Raw genomic sequence first — 26,959 nt, forward strand, 5'->3', positions numbered from 1 at the left:
CATGCAGTGAGTGATAGACAGAGGTCAAGTACAGGAGCACTTCACACAGATAGATGCTGTACTACTTGTGAGGGCCAAATTGTTGAAAATACTGAAACATGTCAAAAACTCACTTGTGAGGACATTTGAAGCCATCCTTCTAATAAAGCCTCATAAATCATGTTATGAATCAAATCTACTGAGTTCAACAGGTCTAAAATTGCAGACTAAATGATTCATAAATTAAGTAAAGTAAAAAATGTCTTACTCTAAAATGGCAAAACATATTTTTAAGGATATGATTGGGGTTTATGATGTGTCCTCAGTTAGACAGATAGGTAAATATGTGTGATTCCTCTTTTTTTAAGCTTTAAGAGACTCAACCCACATTACAGAGTCACTCTGACCATACTGTTTACACACACACACACACACACACACACACACACTAGCCTTGTTTGCTCAAAGACCGTCATGTAAATATGACACAGGTCAGCAAACATCAATATGAATGTCTATATTCTACATTGATAAAAACTATGAGCACAATCAGGTTGTTTTGTGAGTTTGTGTAAATGTGTGCAGTATCAGCATAACTAAAGCTTGGGCCTCAGACTGTTTTTGAATGGCATATAACATTACCACACACCCACTCTCACTTAAAAATATATCATATCAGTTATATAATTTTACTCCATAGCCATACCATCTACTTTCAGCTAAACACACACACACACACACACACACACACACACACACACACACATATTTGCCTAGCTAAATTAGGAACATTTTTATTATATTTGGAGGAGGACATTTTTGTCCGATTTTTACAACTGTGTGCTTGAGGTCTAGGCAAGTAAACCAACACACTCACGCTCTCACATACATATCTAAATATCTCAATCCAAGACCATGACGACATTCGTACGGAGCTGCATGACCTTTTTCTCTCTTTCTTTCATCTTTTAACTCTCCACTATGTTCTTTTCTTCCGTTTTTCTTGCTCCAATAAGCGCAAGAATGTCCACACGTCACGTTTGAGATGTCTTCCTTTGTTCCCGCAGGCAAACAACTCGCCTCTCTTTCGACATTTTTTTTTCGTATTGGACAGGATGAAACGAAATGAAAAAGAGACAATATTCGGTGATGATTGGGTTGGAGGTGGCGGAGCAGAACTCAGATAGCGACATAGACGTGTAGTCATGGATAAAGCAGGTGTGCGGCAGCGCTCGTGGACAGGGTGGGTGTTTAACGGATGGATGACACACAAACACACTGTATCATCAGTCCTTCTTTCAGAAAAAGCCATTAAACTGTTAGCTAAACGACAGCTGAGACTGCATTAGCAACATCGCTGCTGATTAGCATCTACACACACACACACACTCGTGCAAACGTGCGCACCGTTAGTCTCGGCGGAGCTGACCTGTTGACACGCCGATCGGTTTGTCAGAGATGGATGGAGTGTGTCAGAACTGTGGAGGAGGAGTGTAAAAGACTTGGAGAGGAGGAGGAGAAAGAGAGAGTGACAGAGGAGCAGATGGATGGGTTTAGGGCATTTACAGAGATGGAGGGAGGCTGTTAAGGATGAAAAGGTGGAAAGAGACAAAAGATAATAGACATGTGAGAGTTTCAACTGAGAAAAGAGTCTGAGACGTCACTTTTTTCGGTTATTCAAACTCGTAAAAGCATCAAAGGGACTTCGAAAAACGTATGGCGGAAAGTGTATTTGCATCCCGCCTGACGGCAGCTGGAAGAGCAGATCTGTCTCTTTTATACGTTTGTTTCCTGCCTTCCTCAGATAACATTGAAAGAAGAGAATGCGAGAGATAGAAAGAAAAAGAAGGAAAGCGTTTAGAGCCAAAGCAGCCTGATGAGTGGCGAGATATAATCATCATCCTCGTGTGTGTGTGTGTGTGTGTGTGTGTGTGTGTGTGTGTGTGTGTGTGTGTGTGTGTGTGTGTGTGTGTGTGTGTGTGTGTGTGTGTGTGTGTGTGTGTGTGTGTGTGTGTGTGTGTGTGTGTGTGTGTGTGTGTGTGTGTGTGTGTGTGTGTGTGTGTGTGTGTAAAGGTGACGACATGTTTATGAAGTTTAGCACTGTTCCTAAAAGAGACTAACACACTCCATGATGTCTGGCAGTGTGTGTGAGGGACTGTTTAAGCAGATACACAGGTGTTTTTACTGATTTCTATCGTGATAAATAACAGCCTACACATTTGAGTGTGTGCATGTGTTTAGAAACATTGTATCTTATTTTAATAAGAATAAGATATACAGTACAAACTCTTAAACACAAATAGCAAAAAAAAGTTCAGTCAAATAAAATACATTTAAGTTAAAAAAAAATTGTTTAAATGTTTACAAAATGTGGATCATATTAGAAAAATCATGTAAACACAAATGCCAAAACAAACACGTAAATAGAAGTAGAAGAAACAGATAGACAGATAGATAGACAGACAGACAGACAGACAGACAGACAGACAGACAAGATAGATAGATAGATAGATAGATAGATAGATAGATAGATAGATAGACAGACAGTCAGGCATAGACAGACAGACATGGATAGATAGATAGATAGATAGATAGATAGATAGATAGATAGATAGATAGATAGATAGATAGATAGATAGATAGATAGATAGATAGATAGATAGATGGATGGATGGATGGATGGATGGATGGATAGATAGATAAACGGTAAGGCATAGATAGATAGATAGATAGATAGATAGATAGATAGATAGATAGATAGATAGATAGATATATATGGATGTATAGACAGACAGACAGACAGTTTGACACAGACACACACACACACACAGAGAGAGAGAGAGAGAGAGAGAGAGCAGCAGTTATTGTTCTCACTGTCTTTGTGAGAGTGTCACTGGCTGCCAGTGGTAATTGAGAACAGAAGGATTTACACAGAGACAAGACTTTCTGTCTGCTCTCATAATCACACACGCTTACACACACGCACTCACAAACACAGAGTGGCATAGCGGAACCTGGTTATCAGAGCATTCTCACACTCTCATGGCAGATTCCACTCATCTGCATATCACACATACACACACACTTCAAAAGAACACAATGATACAAAAGCAATAATGACGCATCAGACAATAAGATGATCAGAAGAGATTCTTTACAACTCCACAAGCTCACAGACAGTGTGGAGAAAACACGATGGGTGACCAGATCTGATACAATACCAACAGACGAGACACAAATCCACACTCTCTTTTCCTGTCTGTCTGTTTGTCTGTCTGTCTGTCTGTCTGTCTGTCTGTCTGTCTGTCTATCTATCTGTCTGTCTGTATATCTATCTATATATCTATCTGTCTGTCTGTCTGTCTGTCTGTCTGTCTGTCTGTCTGTCTATCTCTGTCTGTCTGTCTGTCTGTCTGTCTCTGTCTGTCTATCTCTGTCTGTCTGTCTGTCTCTATCTATCTATCTATCTATGTCTGTATGTGTCTGTCTCTGTCTGTCTGTCTATCTATCTATGTCTGTCTGTCTCTGTCTCTATCTCTGTCTGTCTGTCTGTCTGTCTGTCTGTCTGTCTGTCTGTCTGTCTGTCTATCTATCTATCTATCTATCTATCTATCTATGTCTGTCTGTCTGTCTGTCTGTCTGTCTATCTCTATCTATCTATCTATCTATCTAGCTATAAATCCATACAATAAAGTGTATATTATACACATTTGTCTAGACATCTTCATCAAATGGACCCCAGTAATGCGGCCGTGCGTCTGCAGCACAGATGACGTGTTCTGGAAACCTCTGAAAGTGATTTCTGCAACAGTGTTTTTACATCTGACTCCTGTCGTCTGATAGATAACAGCAATCAACAAAACTATTCTCTCTACTTCCAAAACGCACATCTGCAGTGTCTGGTAAATAACGAGCTGCAGTTCAGCGGTGCTATTTCTGAGACAGAGTCAAAATGAAGCCTGTGGAACGGTCCAAAGCCAACTTTAGCCTGCAAAGGAAACAATTACTTAGATCCAAAGTTAATGACAAGCTTAAGTTCCAAACATGAGGTTTGCCTAAACGCCTGGTCTTCTGTGGAACGAGGCTTGCCCGACGAAAGAGAGATGACATGAGGCGGAAAGAGAGAGAGAGAGAGAGAGTGAGTTCATGAGAGGATGAGAAGTGAATGTTCTGACCCAAACTCTGCCCTCGCTGTCGTCCGTAAGATGGATGGACTGGGCTCTAGAAGGACTCTAAAAGTAGATACACACATAAACACACACAGCTCAATATAGACCAGTGTGGCTCATCATTCTTCAATAGACCGAGAGAGAGAGGAATGTTCCCTTAAATATCAAGACTAGAACGGAGGAAATTGATAGGTTCAAGCTGAACGATGGACAGACGAGAGGAGAAATTTGAGAAATATGTAGGGAATGAAAGGATAGAGGAGGAGAGATGGAATAATATCAGAGATGTGTTCCTAAACCTGGTGAGCTGTCTTGCTGCCTACGGCCTTATAAAGCAGCATCCTAACGGGGGTCTAGGACCATTCTAAGGGCCATGCACATTTGGGGCCCCCAGAGATCGATTTTATTGATGGAATGGGTGCGGTAGGGGCCCGACCTCATCTTCTTTCATAGGGCCCAAAATTGTGGCGGCGCCCACTGATTTGGTAGCAACTCTGTACTGATGAAGCAAAAATACATATAACACAAACATTTTTGGTGTAAAATAGTTTTATAGTATAGCTTTTATTTTTTAATAAATATAACAAAATATTTTTATGAATTCTATGATAATTTATCAATATATTTATATATTGACTTTTTTATTATTATTATGAATTCATAATCAATATTTATCTCGCATTAACTGCCATAATGAATTTATTTTTTAACTATACAAGTTTGTTGCAAACTGGGATTGCATTACATAAAATACAGTTTTACTACCATGGTATTTTGGACTTGCACTGCGTTACTATCATAGTATTTTGTACTACCACAGTACTGTGTGTGTGTGTGTGTGTGTGTGTGTGTGTGTGTGTGTGTGTGTGTGTGTGTGTGTGTGTGTGTGTGTGTGTGTGTGTGTGTGTGTGTGTGTGTGTGATTGGTATTGCAGACGTGCCCTGCTGTTTTATTTCTTCTGTAAAGCATCCAGTTCGGCCAGCGTTGAAGCAACGTTACATTGAAGTCGTTGCAGCGCTGCAGCGGAGACCACAGGAATGCAGCTCTCTCCTTCATCCTCCCTCTGTTCACTATCTTTTTCTCTTTCTACTCCCTCTAGCTCCTGTCTGTCCCAGTCTCTACAGTTAGCCCAGGAAAAAGAAGCGGTCAGTGCAGTAACAGGATCTGTGGTGTCTTTGTGCATGAAATGAATCACACACACACACACGTGCTGGTCTTTTACCTGTTTGTCTCTCATTTCTGCTCCTCTACATGTGTCTCAGCTCTGGGCTCAGCTGCTCCCACTTCGAATGGATGTTGGTATTGTTTGCTTGTAGCCTCAGCGATCAGCCTGTTCCAGATGCCCAGAATTAATTTGAAATGACACCCGGGAGGGAATTTACATCCCTAAACTGATCCAATTAGATCTGTTCTCCTGATAACAGATGTGTTAGGATACACCCATGGGCGTCAGTTCTATATAAGGGGCGTAACTCATTTATTTATTAAAATAAATGAAAAGAAAAAGATATATGTGTGTGTGTGTGTATATATATATATATATATATATATATATATATATATATATATATATATATATATATATATATATATATATACACTTTTAATAGTCCGTTGCGTTTTGTAATTGCTGACCAGAAACTTTGACCAGAAAGTAAACAAACAGATTTAATTTCTTCGTTGTTGTTTGCAGAATTGAATGTGCTGTAAGTTAATAAACCTCCACTTAGTTGCAAAATAAACTGCATTATGCTGCTAGTCGCTTTTTACACTACACCGCTTTCAACTGAAAACAGAAAACTTTGGAAAACATTTTTTTTTTAAAAATGTATTTACACGACAACAGCGTTTTGGTGTGAAAATACAAACTTTTGAAATCGAGTCCGTTATCGTCTCTATATTTCATGCAAATTTGTGAAACCGGTGACGTTATGCGCATATGTATTACGTGTTCAGTCTATAGGTGCGTAGTGTTTTTTTACGAAGTGACATCGCCACCTACTGGCCTGTCAGCAGAATACAGTGGTTTTAGTCATTTTCGTGGATCAGTGTGAACGGGATCATTTTGACAACGTCGTCTGTGCGCGAAAAACGCAAAGGAGAAGGTTTTTTGTTTTAGTACATCGTTGTCGTGTAAACACCCTTAATAATAAGAAAAATCCCTAGTAATTTAAACTTTGTGGTAAAAACACACTTTTTACATATAGAAGTTTTAACGGTAGGCTACAATATCAAAAACACCCTGTTTAATTCTAGAAGTCAGAGAGACTGCAAGACACCTGACTAACATTAGAATTGAATGACACAATATGGCATCTTTAATATGCAATGATGAGCTTTATCTTCTCTGTAAAACAGCTGCTTACTGAATGCTCAGACTCAGAGAGTGTGTGTGTGTGTGGGGGGTGGGGGGGTAGGGGGGTGTGTGTGTGTAGGGGATGGTAATGTCTTTAAGAGGTCTGTTTGAGGGATTTGACTTTATTATGTGGATTTACACGCATCATTTACTGATCACTCTCCCCAGATGCAAATTCTGCATTTCTCCGTGGCTCATCGTTATTTAGATATCAACTCATCCGCGGAGATATAAAAAATATTGAGAAGGAGCGAGACGGGGTCAGAGAGTTAGACAGAAGCACATGAGAAGATATTTATTCTTTGGTCATGATGGAGACTTTCATTTGACTTCTATTGTTTTTATGTCGAGCTAATGATATGTTCGATCCCCTTGCTTTAATTCTACCCCTCACACAAACATGTTTAGATTTTCATTATTTAGTATGTTTATTAAGTGTTTGCTGGTCCTGACAGTGTAGTTAATTTCAGGTTTTATATCCTTGTTGAGGCAAATCCTGACACAAACACGCTGAATGTTAAGTGTTATGATCAGAGTGGGAAATAAACATTTTGCCAATGCAAAGCTGCCCGGTTTCGTGCAAAAATGCCCAATTTTACCTGCTACTTAGATTTTTACTAGCTAATTTAATTTTGTGTTGGACAAAAACAGCCAATATTGTTTTTTATATATTCTTCTTTAATTATATAAAATTATATATTCCTTCTTTAATTGCCCATCACTGCAAATGCAAAAAACATGTGTTAATTTCCCTCCCTGACTACAAGACTGCCTGAACAAGAGAAAGCCAATGAAAATTTGATAGACACCGAGAAAGTCCATTTCCCGAATGACTCACGCATACACACATTTTGTCTTTAGAAATGTACTCGCTCTTAAAACTGACTTAACTGTGCTCGGGTTTACTGAAAGAGTTTTGTGTGCAAGTTAATCAAGCTTGATTAATGGTGTGTGTTTTCGCTCTTGTGATATCGGTGACGACACAAAGCAGCGTTCGGCCATGTCAGGCTCAAAGATCACTTACCCACACACTCTCTCATCAATCACACACACACACAGAGCCGTGTGCAGCCTCGTCAAGCTCCACAAACACTGAATAAGTGTTTATGTGATCACATGTGATGGGTCCCCTCTTAGTAACACACACTGTCATCAATCACAAACACATACATGCTCACATACACTACCAGCACAAAATTATCTCCTTTACTCACTATTTCCCCCTTTTTGTATCCCATAGTCTCTCTTTCCAACATTTATCTCTTTTCATACATGTTTCTGTCATGCTTTAAGGCCTTTTGGCAATTTCACTGTCAACATATCTCTTGTTTCTCTCTGAGAAGCATTTTCTCTCTTTTTTTTTCTTTCCCCCCGCTCCTTCGTTCTCTTTTTCTCTCCTTTTCCTCTCCGCTTCCCTTTTTATGTGGAGTTGCCGTAGGCGGCATGGCTGGCCGGCGAGGGTCACCAGAGGGAATTCTGGGAGCTGAGGTTCCAGTCATCCATTACCCTGCTTGTTTCTCACTCTGGCAGCCCTGCGACAGGGTTCTATTAAGAGCTCTTACACACACACACACACACACACTCATGCATTTGATCAGCGCTTAGATTACACTCTAAAAGCGCTGGACACACACATCACACTGTGTCGCAGACAGCCTCAGGCTTCACATGCACATAATGACATACAATATTCCACTGCAGTTTTCCTCATTATGCATGTAAGCATGTATTTATATGCGAGAGTGTATGTTCAGGTGCAGGGAATGTTTTCGTATTTTAACCCTGACCCGAAAACGTAAGAGAGAGTGAGAGAATATGAGAGCGTTATAAGAGCAATAACAACATTTGGTTTGTGTTTGGTTTGTTTCTTTAAATTTGTTTAATAGAATGAGACTGGACTATATATATATATATCAGTATGTATATATATATTGAATGAGTTAATCGACTTATTGTGCATGGTTTATAGATTTTTTTTTTGTTTTTTTAAAGAAAATTGACAGTAAAGACTTTTATAATGTTACAAAAGATTTCTATTTCAAATAAATTACGTTCTTTTAAACTTTCTATTTATCAAAAAATCCTAAAGAAAATGTATCACAGTTTCCACAGAAATATTAATATTAATCGGCACAACTGTTTTCAACATTGATAATAATAAGAAATGTTTCTTGAGCATCAGATCATCATTAGAGTGATTTCTGGATCATGTGACACTGAAGACTGGAGTAATGATGCGGAAAACACTTTTTAATATTTTAAAATAGTAATAATATTTTACAATAGTACTGTTTTTACTGTATTTTTATTTATTTTTTAAATCAAATAATCGCATAAGACTTCTTTCAAAAACATTTTTGGGGCAAACTTTTTGTAGCATATGGCTAAACCTAAGGTACTTTTTGGCCACTTTATCATCTGTCAGGTGAAAATGTTAATGGAAGTTAAATGTGTGTGGAATGCCATTTAATTCTGTCTTTAACTGTTTACTGTTAAATGTATTGGCAATTAAACCTTCATTGATATCCAATGAATAGACAAGCCCCCTCTTGCTTTGCTGTTAGGGAACCCCATAAGGGCTATCATTAAATCCACATATGCATTCACACACGTGCATCTACACGCTGACACACATTCGTATTTTATACAGACGCTACCCAAACACAATATTTTTTCTCCCTTTTGACCACATAACACCTGGTCTTAAAGCCTGCGGTAAACTTTAAAGCTCTGTACATCTGCAGCATACATCATAAACCTGCGACCAGCAGACATAAGTACATCATAAACATGAGCCAACCCTCACACACCTCACAGCTGCCCCTGAGTGCATCGCAAACACACACCGCTTTATAAACCTCTCCTCTTTATTATGACATCAGAAACATGAGCCCTATTCCAGATTCATCCGTGTGTTCATCCACTGCTCTTCTTTTAGAACCTGTGAAAGAAAGGACGGAAGCAAAAGAACAGGGAGGGAGGAAAAAAAGGAAAAGAGGCATGAGGAAGCAAGGAAAGAAGGAGGAAGGAAAGAATTAAAACATAAAAGGAGTGAAGTTGGAAGGAAGGGAGCAAGACAGCTAGAAAGGAAGGGAGGAGGTATGGAAAGAAAGAACAAAAGAAGGGACAAAGAAAAAGCAGGCAATGAAAGAAGTTAAAGGGAGTTCTGAAAGAAAGAAGCAAGGAATGAAGGAAAAAAAGAAAGAAGAAAGGAAAGATCAAGAAAGGAATAGAGGAAAGCAATGAGGGAAGAAGGAAGAAAAATGGAAGTTTGGAATGATGGAATGAACTTCCCGGAAGGAAGGAAGGAAGGAAGGAAGGAAGGAAGGAAGGAAGGAAGGAAGGAAGGAAGGAAGGAAGGAAGGAAGGAAGGAAGGAAGGAAGGAAGGAAGGAAGGAAGGAAGGAAGGAAGGAAGGAAGGAAGGAAGGAAGGAAGGAAGTGAGGAAGGAAGGCGAGTGAGGAAGCAAGGAAAGAAGGAAGAAAAGGAGTGAAGTAGGAAAGAAATAAGCAAGACAGGAAAGAAGGGAGAAAGTATGTAAAGAAAGAACAAAAGAAGGGGAAAAGAAAAAGGAAGCAATGAAGTTAAAGGGAGTCAGAAAGAAGGAAGGAAGAAGAATGAAAAAAGGGAGAAGAAAGAAAAGATGAATGAAGGAAGAGAGGAAAGGAATGAGGGCAGAAGAAAGTATGGAAGGATGGCATGAACTTCCCTTTAGCAAGGAAGGGAAAAAGAAAGAATAGAAGGAAGGAAGGAAGAAAGAAAGAACAGTAGAAAAAGAAGCATGGAAAGAATGAAAAGGAAGAAAGAAAGAATAGAAAAGAAATGAAGGAAAGAAGTATGAAGGGAAGTACACGAGAGAAAGAATTAACTAAGTCTAAAAGGAAAGTAGACAAAGGGGAAAAGAGGAAGGAAAGAAGACAATAAAGAAAGAATGTGAGAAGGAAGTACGGAAGTTTGAGTCCGAATAGTTGGAGGAGAGATTGAAGGGAAATGTTAAGTGGGGAACTCGAGAAGGCGATGGAGTGAAGGAGAGAGTGGGACAGTTAAAAGAGAGACGACAGCTCTCTTGTCAAACACACACATGTTGAGTGTGAGCTGCTCTGTGTACACACACTCCTTATAAACAGCTTACTCTTAGATAGAGCCGGGGTCTCGCTGGGTAACTGATGGGATTTACGTTTGGACACATTTAGGCTTTCGGGTGAAGGGAAGCTTAACACTATGATGTATGGATATTTGTGAGATATTTTTGGAGGCGTGTGCACTTTGGCTTGTGGTATGCTGTACTTTGTTTGCTTATCACAGGCGATTTTGCTCTATTAAACATTAAAAGACTGACTGTGGAAGGGAACATTTGGGTAGTTTATTGTTGAATATATATATATAAAAAGATTTCTATGTTACGTAAATTATGTTCTTTTGAACTTTCCATTCATCAAAGAATCATTTGGGAAAGTATCGTTCACTGTTTCTATGAAAATATTAAGGAGCACAATATTTGTTTTCACTTTGAAAATAAAATAAATCTTTCTTAAGCAGCAAATCAGCATATTAGAATGATTTATGAAGGATCATGTGACACAGAATCATGTGATCATGTAATGGGTGCCAACATAAGAATAAATTACATTATAAAATATATTAAAATACAAAAGTTATTTTAAATAGTAATATTATTATAGAATGGAATATTATAGAATATGAGATTTCTTTAATTTTATATATTTTTAAAATTAATAAGATTTAATCTTTTTTATTATAATAATTCATAATATTTCATAATATTTTATTTAAAACTACTACTAAGTAATCAATTAATTTAGAAACCAGAATCATTAAGTGAAATTATTTATTTATTTATAAATGATTAACAACTCTTGAATACTATAATAAACTGGGATTGGCTGTATAATTTAATTTAGGATGAAATAATTTAGGCATCCAAGTTGATTGTACTTAAAAAAAAAAATGTAAGGCCACAACTTTTTCTTACAATGCTTTGAAGGTGTGTGTGTGTGTGTGTGTGTGTGTGTGTGTGTTAATGAGAAGAGAATATGTGTGTAATCAGTAGCCGTTTCCTGTCTCACCGTCTGCAGGGCCTCTCTCTCTCTCTCTCTCTCTCTCTCTCTCTCTCTCTCTCTCTCTCTCTCTCTCTCTCTCTCTCTTTCTCTCTCTCTCTCTCTCCAGCCTTTGTTTTAAACTCTTGTCTACTGACAAATTTAGGGAAACTACCGTCTTTGGTATGGTCAGTGTGTTTGTACATGTATAAGTGTGTGCCTATTTCTGTGCTGTTTGATATTTCATGGCGATACAGATGTTGTTCATCCACAAGAGAGAGGGAGAGAAATGTATCAATGTTAGTTTATGTAAGGAGAGCGTGTTTATGTTAAGTTCGCTGACGTGTCTTGCATTAGGACATCATCGCAGTGAAGACTAGAGAGAGAGGGATGGAAGAAAAGAGCAGAGGAAAGAGCTTTGGCATTGTGAGTAATGCAGAGAACGCGGTGAAAGATGAATGAAGAGTTATGCCAAGAGAAAAGATGGAAGAGTGAAATATTGGAGGGATGGAGAGACGAAAGAGGGAAATAAAGAGGGAGAGAGAGATGATCTAGTCATATCCCAGTAGTGTTCCATCACCCCAAACTCACAATAAGCATCGATCCACCTGTACCTGAGTGTGTGCGCTCACCGTTGTCTTATTCGCTCTCTCTCACACACACACACACACACACACACATGATTGATCACTGAATCAGTCTCACCAACATTCAGCCATAAAAGCTATAACTGGCCCTCATAAAAGCAGATTTATCAGGCCAGGCCTGCCCGGTGCCCGCACGCCGCCCAAAAGCATGTGACACCTTCATGATTGGGCTGGAATTGAATAAAGCTGCACTATTGACGCCGATGTCTGACAAGTCCATCAGCTCCTGGTACACACACATGCTGACTTAAGCATGAGAATGGAGTCTTCTCAAAGACTGTTTTGTGTTTCTGCATACATTTCATTTACAAACTAACTCATAAAGCAAGCACGTTGTGTCGCAGTGCTTTAGCATCTTGGGTTAAACAATAACCGACTCTTAACTTCACTCCCCTTTGAAGCTACTGAAAACCAGCGAAGCTCTAAATAGGAGTAACCAAATCTCGCCTCGACAAGTTCATTTGGCCGAGTTGTCTTTTTATCCTCTTTGAAATGTAGGGTTCTGTTAGTTCTGCTTGCAATTCAACCTAAGGGTGTCCATTTCCTTTTTAAACGCTCCTTAGATAAACTCTCAAACACAGCCTTCGGAGAAGTCCTCAGTAAAAGTCGCCCATGCGCAAACGCCTATAGGAATCCAATCAGGGAAAAAGATCACAGGCCTGGAGAGGAAATTGGTCTTTTATTCTTTTCCTCAAGCCTACAATGAGCATCACAGCTAAGTGAGAGGAAATCAAAGAAACATAATGTTACAATAATAGGCTATGATTTACATTATCCCCCCCATAATCCCATTTGGCTTTTTGAAATATCGAAATGCCATTTCTAAGACCGCCAAATCATGCAAACAAATTGGCTTCTATTTGACGATCTTTTAGTGCTCGCGATTTGTCACCTTGTTTGACTTTAGCTCGTAATTACAAAGGTGCGAACGCATTATGCTGGCAGCCGAAATGAAGAAGCACATCAGGAACACGTGTGCGCCGGGTCGCCTCGGAAACACCTGCGTTTGCGGGAGGAGGAAAGGAATCAGCTTTTAAAGGCTTTTTCCAGCGCTAATGACATCGGTTTAAAAGGTGGCATTGAAAAGATGGCGTAGCGCGCTAAGTGCCTCTTACATGCGTGATTATTAAAACGTGGACCTGACTGTTTTAATGGCCACCGTTGCTCCACAGGAATTTCATTTCCCGCTCGGTTTAAGACACCGAGCGACGGCCTGTGGATGTAATGAGCCTTTTTTGTGGTATCTAATTTCTTATTACGAAGGTGTATGTGAGTGTGTGCGTGTCTGGTCCTCCTGGCGGTAAGCACACCAGATTGGCCTATCTCTCAAATATTAAATATTAGGCTTTAAATTGGACACGCCGTACGGGAGAGCTCGCTGCTCACTCTCAAGTGCATCACACATCAAAGGCTCTCAGACAGCTCAATAAACGTAATGAATGTTCTACACCCCCGCCTCGGACCAGAGGTGGTACGTTCTACTACGTTAGCATTAAAATAGTGATATCTACAGGCCTTTAACCCTGTAATGCCTGGCATATGAAATAATTGGCTCCAATTTTTAACAATTTATTGAACCTTTAGGCAAAATATAAAATAAAATAAAACGTTTGTTGTTGAGTATCATATTTCATATATCGGGATTTTATTGCATAGTATGATATAGGGGAGCTCACCTTAATTTTATTCAGAGGCCCCCAAAAATATGCAATTTGGTGCAGATGCCAAAAAGTAAGATGAAATTCTGATAGCTTGTAATGCAAATCAATGAGATGCTTATACAAGTATAACAGACTACTTGCATTAATGCATTTAAATATCAGTTGTCACTCTATATCTCCCAAAAATATGAATATCTTAGTAAGATAATTAAATGCTTTGTTTAATGATAAAAGTTCATAAAACATAATGCAATGCAATACAATGACTGAGAGATGTACAAATAAGAACTGCGCGATCTTGCTGAGTTATTGGTGTTCCTGGGTCAACATATTGTGTTGATGCCTGAACAATATTCCTGTTTGTCGATTTATTCCTAACCATATACCCTAAACCTAACCCTGCCCATAAATTATCCCTAAAATCAGAGGGAAACGACAGGTGAATAACACTGATGTAGAAGCACCTGACCCTGGTTGTGAACCTAAACTTGACATAAACTGTAAACGTGTCCCTCAAATCTGATTGGTTGGTTTGAATGTTGTTTCAGGATCAACAAAGACGTTGATCCAGGAACATGTTGCACTTGGTGAAATTACGTTCTGCGTACAAATAAACGTTCCTCAAAAGACTGTTGTATCATATTTGATACTGACATTTTAACATGATTTTTCAAAATAATTATGTATGAGTAAAAAAGTATGTGTTCATCTTGAAATAGTCTTATTCTTATAAAAATCATTAAAGATTTCAAAGCAAAAAGACACATCTATCACACACAAAGGTTTTTAGGAGGCCTTTAACTTGCTAAAAAGTATGAATCACCAATCAGAGGGCAGGTATTGTGTATTGCACAAATATTTTATTGTGTTGAAAGTTTAGTCTTTAGAAATGTTCAATATCAAAGCAAATTGCTCTCCCTACAGAGTCCAATAACATTTCCTTCCAAAGCCCTGAGATGTCTATATGTGTGTGGTGAGACTGTGGTAAATGAAGTTTATGAAATGACATTTCCAGAGTGTCCCATTGTGTTTAAGATTCGCTCTTCCTTCTCCCGCCTCACCTAATTTATGTTTTAAAAATGTTACCTCTGACACTGCTGTGGACTTTATCGCACCCCACGGCCGGCATACAGTGTGGGCCGTGTGTGTGTGTGTGTGTGTGTGGAAACGAAAGGGAAGTATCTGTGATTACCGCAGGCCCGTATCATAAACCCCTCCTCTCCCCCCACCCCCCTCGAGGTGGCACATTCCAACGGTCGGCCGTGTGCCACGCGGTGCCTGAGGCCACACTTCAGGAGAGGGACTTCTCAACCCCGAAAATCAGCGGTGTGAATACAAGTCCGGCACTTCCCACCTATGTTTTCTGGAGAAAGAAAAAAAGGGATCCCCCCGTGGCCCTTATAAGTCTCACGGTTTGAATGGCGCATTGTACTGCAGACTACTGGTTCTGTTTTAGGCCAGCCTGTGTTATTGCGCCCGAGTCACGTCTTGTCATTCCCGCTGTCAAAGCAATTAACTTCATGTTAGCCAGAGAACACAATCTATCTGTTTCACACCCGACGGTCTGACGCAAAGGATCCCGCCACTTACTCGAACTCGTTTCATATCCAAAACATAAATTATGCTTGTACTAACCGATCCTCCTGAGAAAGACCGCAGCGACTTTTTAGGTTCCTAATGACGAATTGAAAATGCATGATGTTGCTATAAAGTGGTGCGTACTGCATTTAAACAATCAGTTTTGTCATCTGTGGTAGCTTGCTCGTTCCACACGTATATAAAGACTCAATTATTCAGTGTGTAGGTGGAAGTTTTGGGAGCTCAGCCAGTTTTGTTTTCTCTTGGCTGTGTGTGTGTGTGGAGATGAAACATAGGCCCCTCGTCACACAGCCGGGCCCCAGGGCCCACGGGGGCCACGACGGGTGAGACTGCACAGACGGGGCCAAGATGATGGGGTACTAATTCAACACAACTCATAGGGCTCGCTCCTGAAGTAGACGGCAGGAACGCACTCTCTCTCTCTTTCTCTGTGACCCTGGCGAATGAAAATAATCTGAAATAATTAGAAGCGAGGCAGGGACCGGGTGAGAGGGTAAACACGGCGCAGGCGCGGCGGACTAAGCCAGGGCACCTCGGAGGAGGGGGGCGCTCTGACCCCGTCCACATAAAGCTGTGATTTATGGCACGCAGGGCGCAGCAGCGGGGATGCGGTACCTCTCTCAGAGAACCAAATTACCGAGGTGGAGATTAACACACGCTCTACGGGCCTACTTCCAGATCCGAGGAAATTTTTTATTTACATTTTTCCACTTTCATTTCCTCCCTTCTCTTAATGGTAATTGGGTTGGTGTTAGGAAAGAGAGCTCTCAAAGCCCCTCAAGAGTGTTTTATTTTGGGACACAGATGGAGAAGAGTGGCAGTTTTGTGTGCCACGCATGCAATATTTTTTTGAAATGTCAAAACTTGCAGAATTGTACTGACAGATGTGCCACGCTTAATACATCATCTTGTGAATTTCAGACTTGATCTTATTTGTTTGTTCATTTTTTTGCACTGGAATTTTTTTTTAATATATATTTGTATCCATGTTGGTTTCATACATTTTAGAAAAACATTTATACCACTTTCATCAAAGATCTTGATTTATTTATTGATTTTGATATGTCTAATAGGTATTAAAAGTACTAAAATGCTTTCTTTGCAACCTGAATGCAATGCGAGTTTTAGGTGTTACGTTTGAAAATGTGTTTTTCTTGGCAATTTTTGAGTCATAAAGTTGTTTTATAACTCCATTTGACACGGAAAGGTCGAAATGTGACATTACACTGTAAAATATGATATGATCAATAAGTTATGACAACATATGTTTTTACATTGCCTTAACTCACCAAACAAGTTAACTCACAAACAATTATGTTATACAAGATTCAACTCATTTTTAAGGTCAGTTTAATGTAATTTAAGTTGAAATTACTTAAACATCCAAGTTGATCGTACTATGTTGATTGATTAGTGTTCTAAAAACTTAATGACTTTGGCATGCAGTCAAAGAGCTCCTCTCTGTTATCTTTATCTTGTCACATGACATACAACATGGCTTCCTGCTGGATGCTTCAAACTTTGATTTGGCATAAACAAAATAAAAATAAAATAGTTTTACAATGTCCAAACAGTTACACATTTTTTACTTTAAACCTCACAAAAAAAAATATCAAGATGACTTTTAATTCAGAAACGTTAAACATGCTCATCAGAAGTCATTGTCCATATGAATTGCTTTTTCTTTTCTTTTTTGACCCATTGTGCAAAATGTTATCAATGTTGTTGGTGATGACGTTGTTCTTGTTATATTTAGCATTAGTAGCTATTTAAAATTTATGAAGCTCTATCTAGCCACCTTTAAGAACATTTATATAGCTTTTTTCATTAGATTTTCAAGCTATTAGAGGCAAACAAAAGATGACTAAGTGGTAAGGAGTCTCAGCCCCGGGCTCTAAATTGGTCGGTTGGAGCAGTTTTAAATGAGTTTTGCTTGAGCCCATTGATTGAGTGGCCCCGCACTTTAAATTAATAGCTGGTTGTGGAGTCCAGCGTCTGCAGGGAGGAGTGCAAGCTTAATGCAGCTTTTCGCTCCTGTCAATGGGAGGTCTATCTCGATGAATGGTTGAACTATTTCATGTGGATTTGGCTGCGATATTCCCCCCCTCTTTCCCGTTAGGATGTGCAGGAATGCACCTCGTACACAGTGTTTCCATTAGAGCGCGGCTGCGGGGCCGAGGGAGACCGCGGGGAGCTGCTCCTTCTCGGCGTCAGTTTCTCGCCCATCTGGGATTCCCCTCCGCCGCGCAAGCTTCAGCTAACGGCTTAATGCGCGCAGTCCACAGCCTGTCCACTGCAAATAAACAAACCCGAGCTGCAGCGCTGCCTGCCTGCAGACTGACAAAGCATTGCGTCTGGAAAGAAGGGGGACGGGTAAAGCATTGGCTGCATCCAAACTTTAGCAGATTTTATGTAGCGAAACAAAAATACAAGATGCAGCTTTAAGGTATTTCAGAACAAACAAACAAATAAAAACAAGGGTAGCTTAGAAATATGTTGACGCAGCTTGAAAGCAGTTTATCAACAACAATAAAAAAATTGTTATTCTGTTCAAAGTGTTTATGAATGCATATAAAACGCCAAACATTTAAAATCTTATGAAATCCTCCGAACACAACATGTTGTAAAGGCTATTTATTGTAATCGTCACAGTGTGGATCAAGGTCGATCAAAAACGCGGTAAAATGATATAGGCTAATTCATACAGACAATGTAAAGTCAAAAATGTTAGGTGTCCAGAAATGGGGGGAAGTTTAGGCAATAAGCTATACGTAGCTTGGAACTATCAGTTGTTGTTGTTGTTGTTTTTTTAATAATCGGTATAGCATTTTTTTTTTTTTTTAATGTTATTAATAGCTTCTAAAAATGTATAGCCTACATCAAATGAAACAAAGTGTTTGTGGCGTATCCAACATGCAGGAAGCCATTTTGTTGTCTTGTGTGAAGAAAACCATAAAACTGAGAGGACCACTTTACACTTTACGTCGTCCATTCAATTAATTTTTAATATCACCTTTTTAAAAATAAATATGAAAATGCATGTATTGTTTGAACACATGATTCATGATTAAAACAGATTTTTAGAACATTTAGGCCTAATTGTTACATCACCACTAGGCTTCAATCAAAGATAAAAAATTGACACTGTAAAAAAAATTATATGATCAATAAGTTATAACAACATATGTTTACATTTCTTTAGCTCATCAAAATACGTTTTCAACTTTTTTTTATAAGTTATACAAGATTCAACTAATTTTTATGAATTTAATTTGAAATTAAACATCCAAGTTGATTGTACTTAAAAATTTAAGGCAGCAACTTTTTTTACAACTTTGGCACGTTTAAACTTTTTTTTTTCTCCTTGATATCATCCTATCTTTAGCTATTTGTCATTGACCCATATGCAGTCAGCTCTAACATGCTAGTTTAAACAAACACCCAAACAAAAAAAAATCTTCTATCTAAATGACAGTGCTTTTATTTAATAAATTCATATAGGGTCGGATTAAATTCAGTTTTATTGAATTCAATCATGGTTAAGCGTCGAGTTGCATTGTAGGTCGTTCCTGCGATTTTCTATTTGGAGGCAATACAACTGAATCTTTCATGTTCCATCTAGCAATTTGACGCCTTAATGTGTACGGCGTAGTGTGCAGCAATTTCCCAGCCGTGAAAAGAAATGACTCCCGGTCTCGGTTTCTCCACAGCTCCGCGCTTGACTGATGCGCTTCCCTCCAGAGAGAGCGAGAGGCGGGCAGTTCTCTAAATAATACAGTCTCTCGACTCCACGAATATATCGAATTAAACATTTGTGCCCATTCAAATACTGCCTGCAGGTTTCTCCCTACACATATGACATTAAACAACGTGTCACCAATGCAAAAAAAAAAAAATGCAACTTCATTCCTGAGGAAAGCGGAAAGTTTCCCTCCCGTGTTTAAACCATAGGTTTAAACTCGGCTCACTACGCCATCTACTGGGACGGACGAGAAGTGACTCTTCAGGAGTTGCCCCTGCCCCGTGGGCTCTCTTACCCCGTGTTACCCCTGGCTTGGTACAGATACCACCGGCCCTTTTGTTTATCTGCTATCGCTTCCTCCTTTTCAGAACAATTGAGCTGAGGAGCCTCTATCGCCAGCCTCCATCAGACCCCGGCGAGGCCAGGCAATCACTTTCCCAGATTACTTGTATTTAATACACAATGCATCATAAACCAAATCCCTCATCCTGACAGGGAGAAAATAGAACAGCTCATAGCTTGAGCTTTCCCAATTTATGGCTAAATTAAAAAGGCTTCCAACAATGGACAAGTCGAGGAATGGCAGGAAATCGATGCGCGGCGGACCGGGGTCTCTTTGCGGTTCTCAAGGAGCGCGGGTCTATGGGAATCTTTGGCGAGGGCCGCCGTATTTACACATGATTTTTCCTGTCCTTCCTCCGCGTCTGCCCTGCGATTTCATTTAACAATGGACATTATCTGGACCTTGAGTTCAATGTCAAAGATAGGCCAGGGAAGCATATTCATCTTCATCAGAGTCATTAGAGTCCCGTCAATGGACTGTGCTTCTTACATGCGCTGGACTCCAGGAAAATGTCTCCTTTCTCACTCTTAAAAAATAAGGGTCTGATAAGAAGTTTTTTTTAATGTTTTAAAGTTATTTAGAAACTCTGATAAAGGGGAATCTGATAAATTAACCGCTTTATCGAATAGTGTTAATTGCTAAACCACTTGTTTAACCTTTATTTTTAAGACATTTTGCTTTATTTAAAAAAAGATAGGTAGGCTATATGCTAGTGCAAAACAAACTGTGATGACCACATACATTTTTTATTTATTTAACGCATTTAATTTAGCGGATATGCTGTTGAAATGGTAGGAAATAATTGTCCTGCTCATAAAAAAAAAGCTTTTTTAAATCGTGAAATAATGAGTATGGTTTTGTGTATGAGAAGAAATTGGAGAGGATTTTCGTGGGCTCGTGACTGGGAGCAGGTGTAATGTGCATGAGGAAAAAAAGTCGCCTATTTGAAGAGTTATATTTGAAGAGTTAAAGTACTAGGCTGTAGCATTTTTGTGTTTACTGAAGCTAAACATAAATGTTATTTCTCAAATTAGTGGTAATGTTAGTTATACGTCATTTAGCTTTAAAGAAAACACTGGAACCGAGTTACACCTCACTGCACTTGCACAAGCCTCCCTCGTTCTCGTGTCCTTCCCCCGCGAGCAAAGCAAGCTGGGAGAGAAGAACGCCGCTGATTTCATGATTGCTGGATGGCTTCATCAAAGCGGGGAAATTCGGGTCTGTCCACGAGCAGCCCCGTCCCGACCTCGCGCTGACCTCGCCTCTCCGCGAGCGCGGGGGAGCCTCGCGCAACTTCCGACCGGTGGACACGCGAGACAGGTCCCCCCCTCCTCCTCCCCATCATCCTCCTCCTCCTCCTCAGCGCATCTCCCTCGCATGGGACAAGAGAGGATCCACTTGAACGGGACAGACAGAGACACTCCTACACGTTCGGATCACTGAAGGTGGACGATTCCTCCTGCTTGTTTTCTTGTTCACACTCTTGCGCTCGCGATCCGATGCCAGGAAGAGGGACAGTGAATAAAACCGCCAGTCAGACAGATCAACACCTGGGGACTTTCAGCCGTGGGAAGAACGGACTGAAGTTGGACAAAGTTCTTGTCCGCGGGGAAATTTAGCGTGTCGTCCACTTGATAAGACCAAAACGAGAGGAAAGAGGCGGTGATTTTTTTTTTTTTTTTTTTTTCTTCAGCGAGAGACACGGGATACATGCCGCAAAACACAACGGGCGCGTACAAGCTTCATTCGGGGCTGTTGTGAGTTTTTTGGTGGTGTTTCTTTGGCTTATTCTTCCCAGTGAGATTTCCGTGGGGTTCTTAAGGTAGGCGGTTTATGTCCTTATATCAACGTTTCTCTCTGACAAGCCGCGAATTAATGGTCAAATAAAAGTCCATTCATCCTTCACCTTTGAACTTGTTTAATTGTATCGAAACGAAGGGCTTCGGTTCTTTTCTCTGAAGCGTAACGCTGAAACGCCTTGCTTGTGTGTGTCGCTAAGATCTTTAGCTTTTTTTCTTGGTCTTCACGTTTTGTATTTTTGTAGTATTTTTCTGAGTAACATTTGATTGACTTTTCTTCACTTAGTAGCATTTGAGTAAACTTATTTTCGTAGCGATATTTCACTTTTAATTTTTGTTTGAAACAATTGTGAGCATTCGTCAAACGAATTTTGTTCAATGAAAGCAGCAGATGGGTTGTCATCAAGACAATAGAATATATTTAAAAAAATGAAAGTAATTATAGCTGACAAATGTTTCTAGTTTTACGAGATTAGTGTGAAATAACAACTTTTCTTTTTCTAAAAAAAGAACATTATTTTAACAGTACATTTCTAGACCAGATAAATGCACTTTTGCTACATAGCCTAGCCTGAATGTTCTCTGACGTTTTGTTTTTATCTATTTATTTTAACCCAAATTGTTTGTTCCTATAGTTTTTTTTAAGTGTGTGAAGTGTATGAGAGGACCAGGGTTGATCCACTTGATTTATTTGACCTTAAATTACATAAACTCAGGGACAAAATATTAAAGAAATGTTTCGTTTGGAATTAAAAAGTAACTGTCGCGTTTTTTCTCCGTGAACAATGTTTTCATATTTGTTTCACATCATGGAAAGAGCGAGAGAGAGAGTGAACTGTTTGGCAACTCTGGAAAGATAAACCCGTTATTCTGTTAAGAGATTTTTGGCAGAAAGTGTCGTGCTGACTTGAAAGTCTGTCTTTATGAAATATTTTTGTCTTTGCAAAATAATTTGCATGCAAGTCTGTTTAGTACATTTTAAGCTTTTCCATTTTCCATTTAAATGCATCTAAATTTGTATTTAAATAATACAACCTTTCAAATGTTTGACATGAATACATGTGCTAAAAATGAAATAGACTAAATAACTACATTGTAAAATGATGGATTTTATGCATTTAAAATAAATGTTGTCCGTTTCACAAAATAACACTGGATTATACAGTAGGCTACTCTGTGGTGTTGATGTGTAAAAACTTACTTGAACAGACGTCAGTGAGCAGATCCACTAGATGATGTTTAAGAGAAGTTAAGCATTTTGTTTTGTTTGTGACACTCTGATGACTAGACAGTAAAGCTGAAGAGTCTGTGAGAGGGAGAGAAGTGAAGTGTGCAAAGAAGATGTTGTCAGAGCCTGTATGAGTGTTTTAGAGAAAGTGTGTGTGCGCGCGTGTGTGTGTGTGTTTCGATAAGTTTGACTTATCTGTGTTGCCTCAGTGGGTGGCATGAGATTTTAGTCAATGCACAGTAATCTGTAAAAGTTCAAGATCAAAGACTGATCTCTCGTTCTCTTTCTCTTTCTCTGTCAGGGCGAGCAGACAGGTTTGGATGGGAGCGTGTGTGATAGCAGGAGCTGGCTAAGGCACGTCCAGATCTCTCCATCCACCCACCAACACAACCTCACAGCCTGCCAGATACATGAGCAGGTACGTGGAGAACACACACACACACACACACACACACACACACACACACACACACACACACTGAGCACCTGCATGGCCAACATAATGAAGTGTTTAAAGGTGTTTCTGCTATCTTTAATAGCAGATTCCTTCTGCATTCTCGTTCTGCGTGTGTGTCACTGTGTTTTTGTGTTTTGGTCTTTTGTATCTTGGCTGCAGCGTGAAGGACCACAGGCCAGGATCACACACACACCCACACACACTCTCTCGGTCAAGCATGATGATAATCGCACATTTTGTATCTTTGCACTTGGATATGAGGGACGACAAATTCCTGAATCCTTGTGGAGTGAAAGACAGAGACTCTCAAAAAGAGAGAGAGAAATGAGTGGCATTCAGTTTTTTTTTACACACTACAAAATTGTACTGTTTACCTTTTATTTTCTTCTTTAATGATTGAACCAATTCTGTGAGGTTAGTTTGTCCGGTTTAAATGTTTAAATTGATAACTTTTAAAAATTAAAAGCTTTTATATCCATATTTTGAGGAGAAATTGAGTGAGCAAGTTGGATTAAGATACACTGGGTTAAAGTTATAGTCAGTTATACTGATCTGAGTTTGACTGGATTCAATTAAATTGTAAACTGAGTAAAATTGTTCTGAATTGAATTGAGATTGAATTTTGTTGAGTTGTGCTGGATTAAATTGAGTAAAAATAGGGTTAGGTCAAGTTGAGCTGGATTCAATTAAGATGAGCTGAGTTGAGCTGGATTAAACCTATTTTCATTGAGTTGACTTGGACTGGAAAAATTAAGATGAGGCAAACTGAACATGACTGGAATGAAATGTGACGAGTAAAGAGATGGACTGAATTCAATTTAGAGTGAGTTGATCTGGACTAGAGACATTGAAGTAACGCTTAGCTGGATTGGGTTGAGTTGAAGTTATGTTATGCTTTCTTGAACCACTACACAGCCAGAATGAATAATCATGCAATCGGTTCATACTATCAGGATTATCTTGGTGAGATCACACTCTTCTGGGCATCCAAATCACACTGTGAGATATTCAGTGGACACAGTCTTTATGAAATTAACTTACCATTTGCCTATCTGCAGATAACAAAGGGCTCTTGAAGCACCAGTCGGCCTTTTCAAGTGAAATGACGTATGATGAGGATGCATTCAGATGTTAAACAGGCCAATTGTACGTTTCCATATTCAGCTTTACAAAATGAGACCCACTAGAAGAATCTAATGAAAACGTTTCTCAACCTCAAGTGTGTTTTTGATGTTTGACCAGCACATGAGTGAGAGAGCAAGACAATATGATGGCTGGGAGGTCTAGATTTTCTAAATATTTTACTTTTCTAAAGAGTTACATAAAGAGAAACTAGAGGAGAGAGAGAAACGGAGGAAGAGAACCTGTTCAGACACAGCATTATGATATGGGCCATAATTGTTAAACTATGACACCTTGTCATAACAAAGAGCTCAGCTTAGACTTTATGGCTTCCGGCAACCCACATGTTTTTATAATCACGCTGTACCTTCTTATACCGACAAAACCTGGAGAGAGAGATACAAAAGACTGTTATCAGTTATCAGAAAGAATAGTAAATTCTGTTTACGTGGAGGTGAAAGAATGTGCTCTTCTTGTTCAAAATCACACTCTTAATATATTCCTTAATATGTCACCTACAATAATAAACAGGACAAACTACCAGATTGGTTTTGATTTTGCAATTTAATATACATTTTATTTGAAATTACGGAAAAAATCGAGCGTTAAACAAATAATTTCAATGATTAACTATTACTAACTTAGTTATTCTTAGTTGAAGTATTACCTAGAACAATTAACAGGAACAAAATCCATGGCTGGACAGATATTGATCGACTTGGACACAAGGAATGCTGATTGGCCGATTATTCCAGCTTATCACTCGTCACCTTTTCACTGGACCTGGGGAAGGGGGATTTTAGTGTGAGGCGTTGGTCGGTGTGAGAGTGTTTTTCATTCCTACAGTGCTGAACGAAGGATCTAATGGACCTGTTTATCAGGACATCAGTCGACTAACATCCGTTTCTCATAGACACTTACACAATAGAGGCAAGCAATGTGAGTGTGTGTGTGTGTGTGTGGTGCATGTATATGAAGTGACCTCTCTTACTTGGAACACAAGAGAGAGGAAAGTCTTGCGCTGTTTGCTTCAGTAATCGCTGAAGTCAAGGTAACGATTATCTAGTGCACTTCTGAGTGCCCTCAAAGTGCAAGTGCCTGTGTCTCTTAAAGTCTTGCAGTGATAAGACCTGAGGATAAACCCGTACGGATTTGTCTTCTTTGGCTTGACTTTGACTTCTTTGTACAGGTCAAAGATTGACAAGGATCATATTAAATCTCCATGTAGATGGAGTTCTAGGTATGGGATAGGCCTGATTTGTTGACTCTGTGTTTGTGTGTGTTTGTTTAAGGTAGACTCAATTGACTTAATCTGTTATTGTAAGCCACTGAAAGCTTGCAAGTTTACAACCTTCACTTATCAGTTAGTTAACCTAAGTGACATTCTAACCCAGACACGTTTACCTAGTTATCTAATAGGCTTTATGTTGAACATCACATAAACAAACAGGAAAACTGGTCTCATCGCATCTGATTGTTTGAAAAAAAAAGCAGTTTGAACTGACGGAGAGAGAAAAATTCTTCGCTCGCTCCTTTGAAGGCATCTTGGCAGCTCTATATTTAAAGAAGCGTATACAAAAGACCTGAACTGGAAGTGATGCGACCTGTGATGCAACAGAATACGGTGTGTTGCTCATAACCCCCATGAGAACGTTCCATAACTATAGTGACTGTAGACTAACCTAAATCCTATTCCCTAAAATAAATAAATAAATAAATGTGTTTCTATGCCATTATTATTAGAGTAATTATTATCTGAGAACTTCCAGGAAGGGAGTATTTATTTATTTACTTTTAGTAAATTTACTAAGAATAGTATATATATATATATATATATATATATATATATATATATATATATTATTATATATATTTTTTAAATCTTGATTTCTTTACCCATTTTGTTATATTAATTTTATGTATTAATTCCTTCTTTTATTTGTTTAATTGTAAGGAATTAATGGAAGAATGGAGGAGGTTTTAATAACTACAAAAGAAAATGTTTAGCGTGTTCTGAAAGTATTGTTTAATTTATTGTATGATTATTATTTATTTTACCTTTGGAAATTTTATTTTAATTACTTACTTGTAGTACATTCATTATTGACATCTAACAATTTTTTTATATTCCTTTATATGTATCTGTTAATATTTTATTAATTTCCCTTTGGGAACATCCAGAGTGGATTTGTCACATCTAGTTTCTTCTGGAGTCAGTTTTGTCTAGCGATAGTGGCATTGTATCACTCATCTTGATATATTACCTACCGCTCAAAAATCCTACTGATAAGACGCATTCATTCTCAGAACATAGTATGTGAACCAAACACACACACACTCAAAAGACCTGCAGGTTGGCACTCACCCTTGGCACTGAGGATCCAGGCCAGGGCCCAGGAGGGGTTGCCAGGAGTGACTCCCCTGATCTCTGAGCTTGGCTGGTTCGCTACGTCCCCGGCCAACAAGTTGTATGAGTGTGTGTGTGCCCGTATCATTCACCCCACAGCCCCTCACACCACATTTGAACAGCTCTGCCATTGTCTCGTACTCACAATATTATTGTGGCCCTTTGCTCCCTGCCTTTGTGCACGAGTGTGTGCGATAAAATCACACATACACGCAAAGAAACAGGGTCGGTTGTGACATTACAAGTGCAAGATATCAGAGATCTGCAGGAAGGCACCAGAAGGGGTAGACGGGCTATGAAAGTGTGTGTGAGAGACTCTGTTCTCATGTCGTCTTGAGGGTTCTGCTAGTTCCCTGTATTCTCCTGTTAAACAATGGAGCACGACTCGGTCCCT

The 26,959-nt window shown here is 39.2% G+C and overlaps 1 protein-coding gene across 23 annotated transcripts in view; it reads left to right on the plus strand.

Annotated features, from left to right (window-relative positions):
* Positions 1-26,959, plus strand: part of mecom (MDS1 and EVI1 complex locus) — a 166,864-nt gene that overhangs the window by 118,927 nt on the left and 20,978 nt on the right. For 22 of the 23 annotated variants that reach the window (XM_079610419.1, XM_079610421.1, XM_079610422.1 and 19 more), the window contains exon 3: positions 22,881-22,997. In XM_079610419.1, coding sequence (XP_079466545.1) covers positions 22,881-22,997 — 117 coding nt within the window. Of the gene's footprint in view, positions 1-21,246; positions 21,375-22,880; positions 22,998-26,959 lie in introns of those variants that run through there. The other variant, XM_079610425.1, reaches the window with a different exon arrangement.

The sequence above is a fragment of the Phoxinus phoxinus genome, assembly GCF_949152265.1.
Source record: "Phoxinus phoxinus genome assembly, chromosome: 4".
NCBI classification, from domain to species: domain Eukaryota; kingdom Metazoa; phylum Chordata; class Actinopteri; order Cypriniformes; family Leuciscidae; genus Phoxinus; species Phoxinus phoxinus.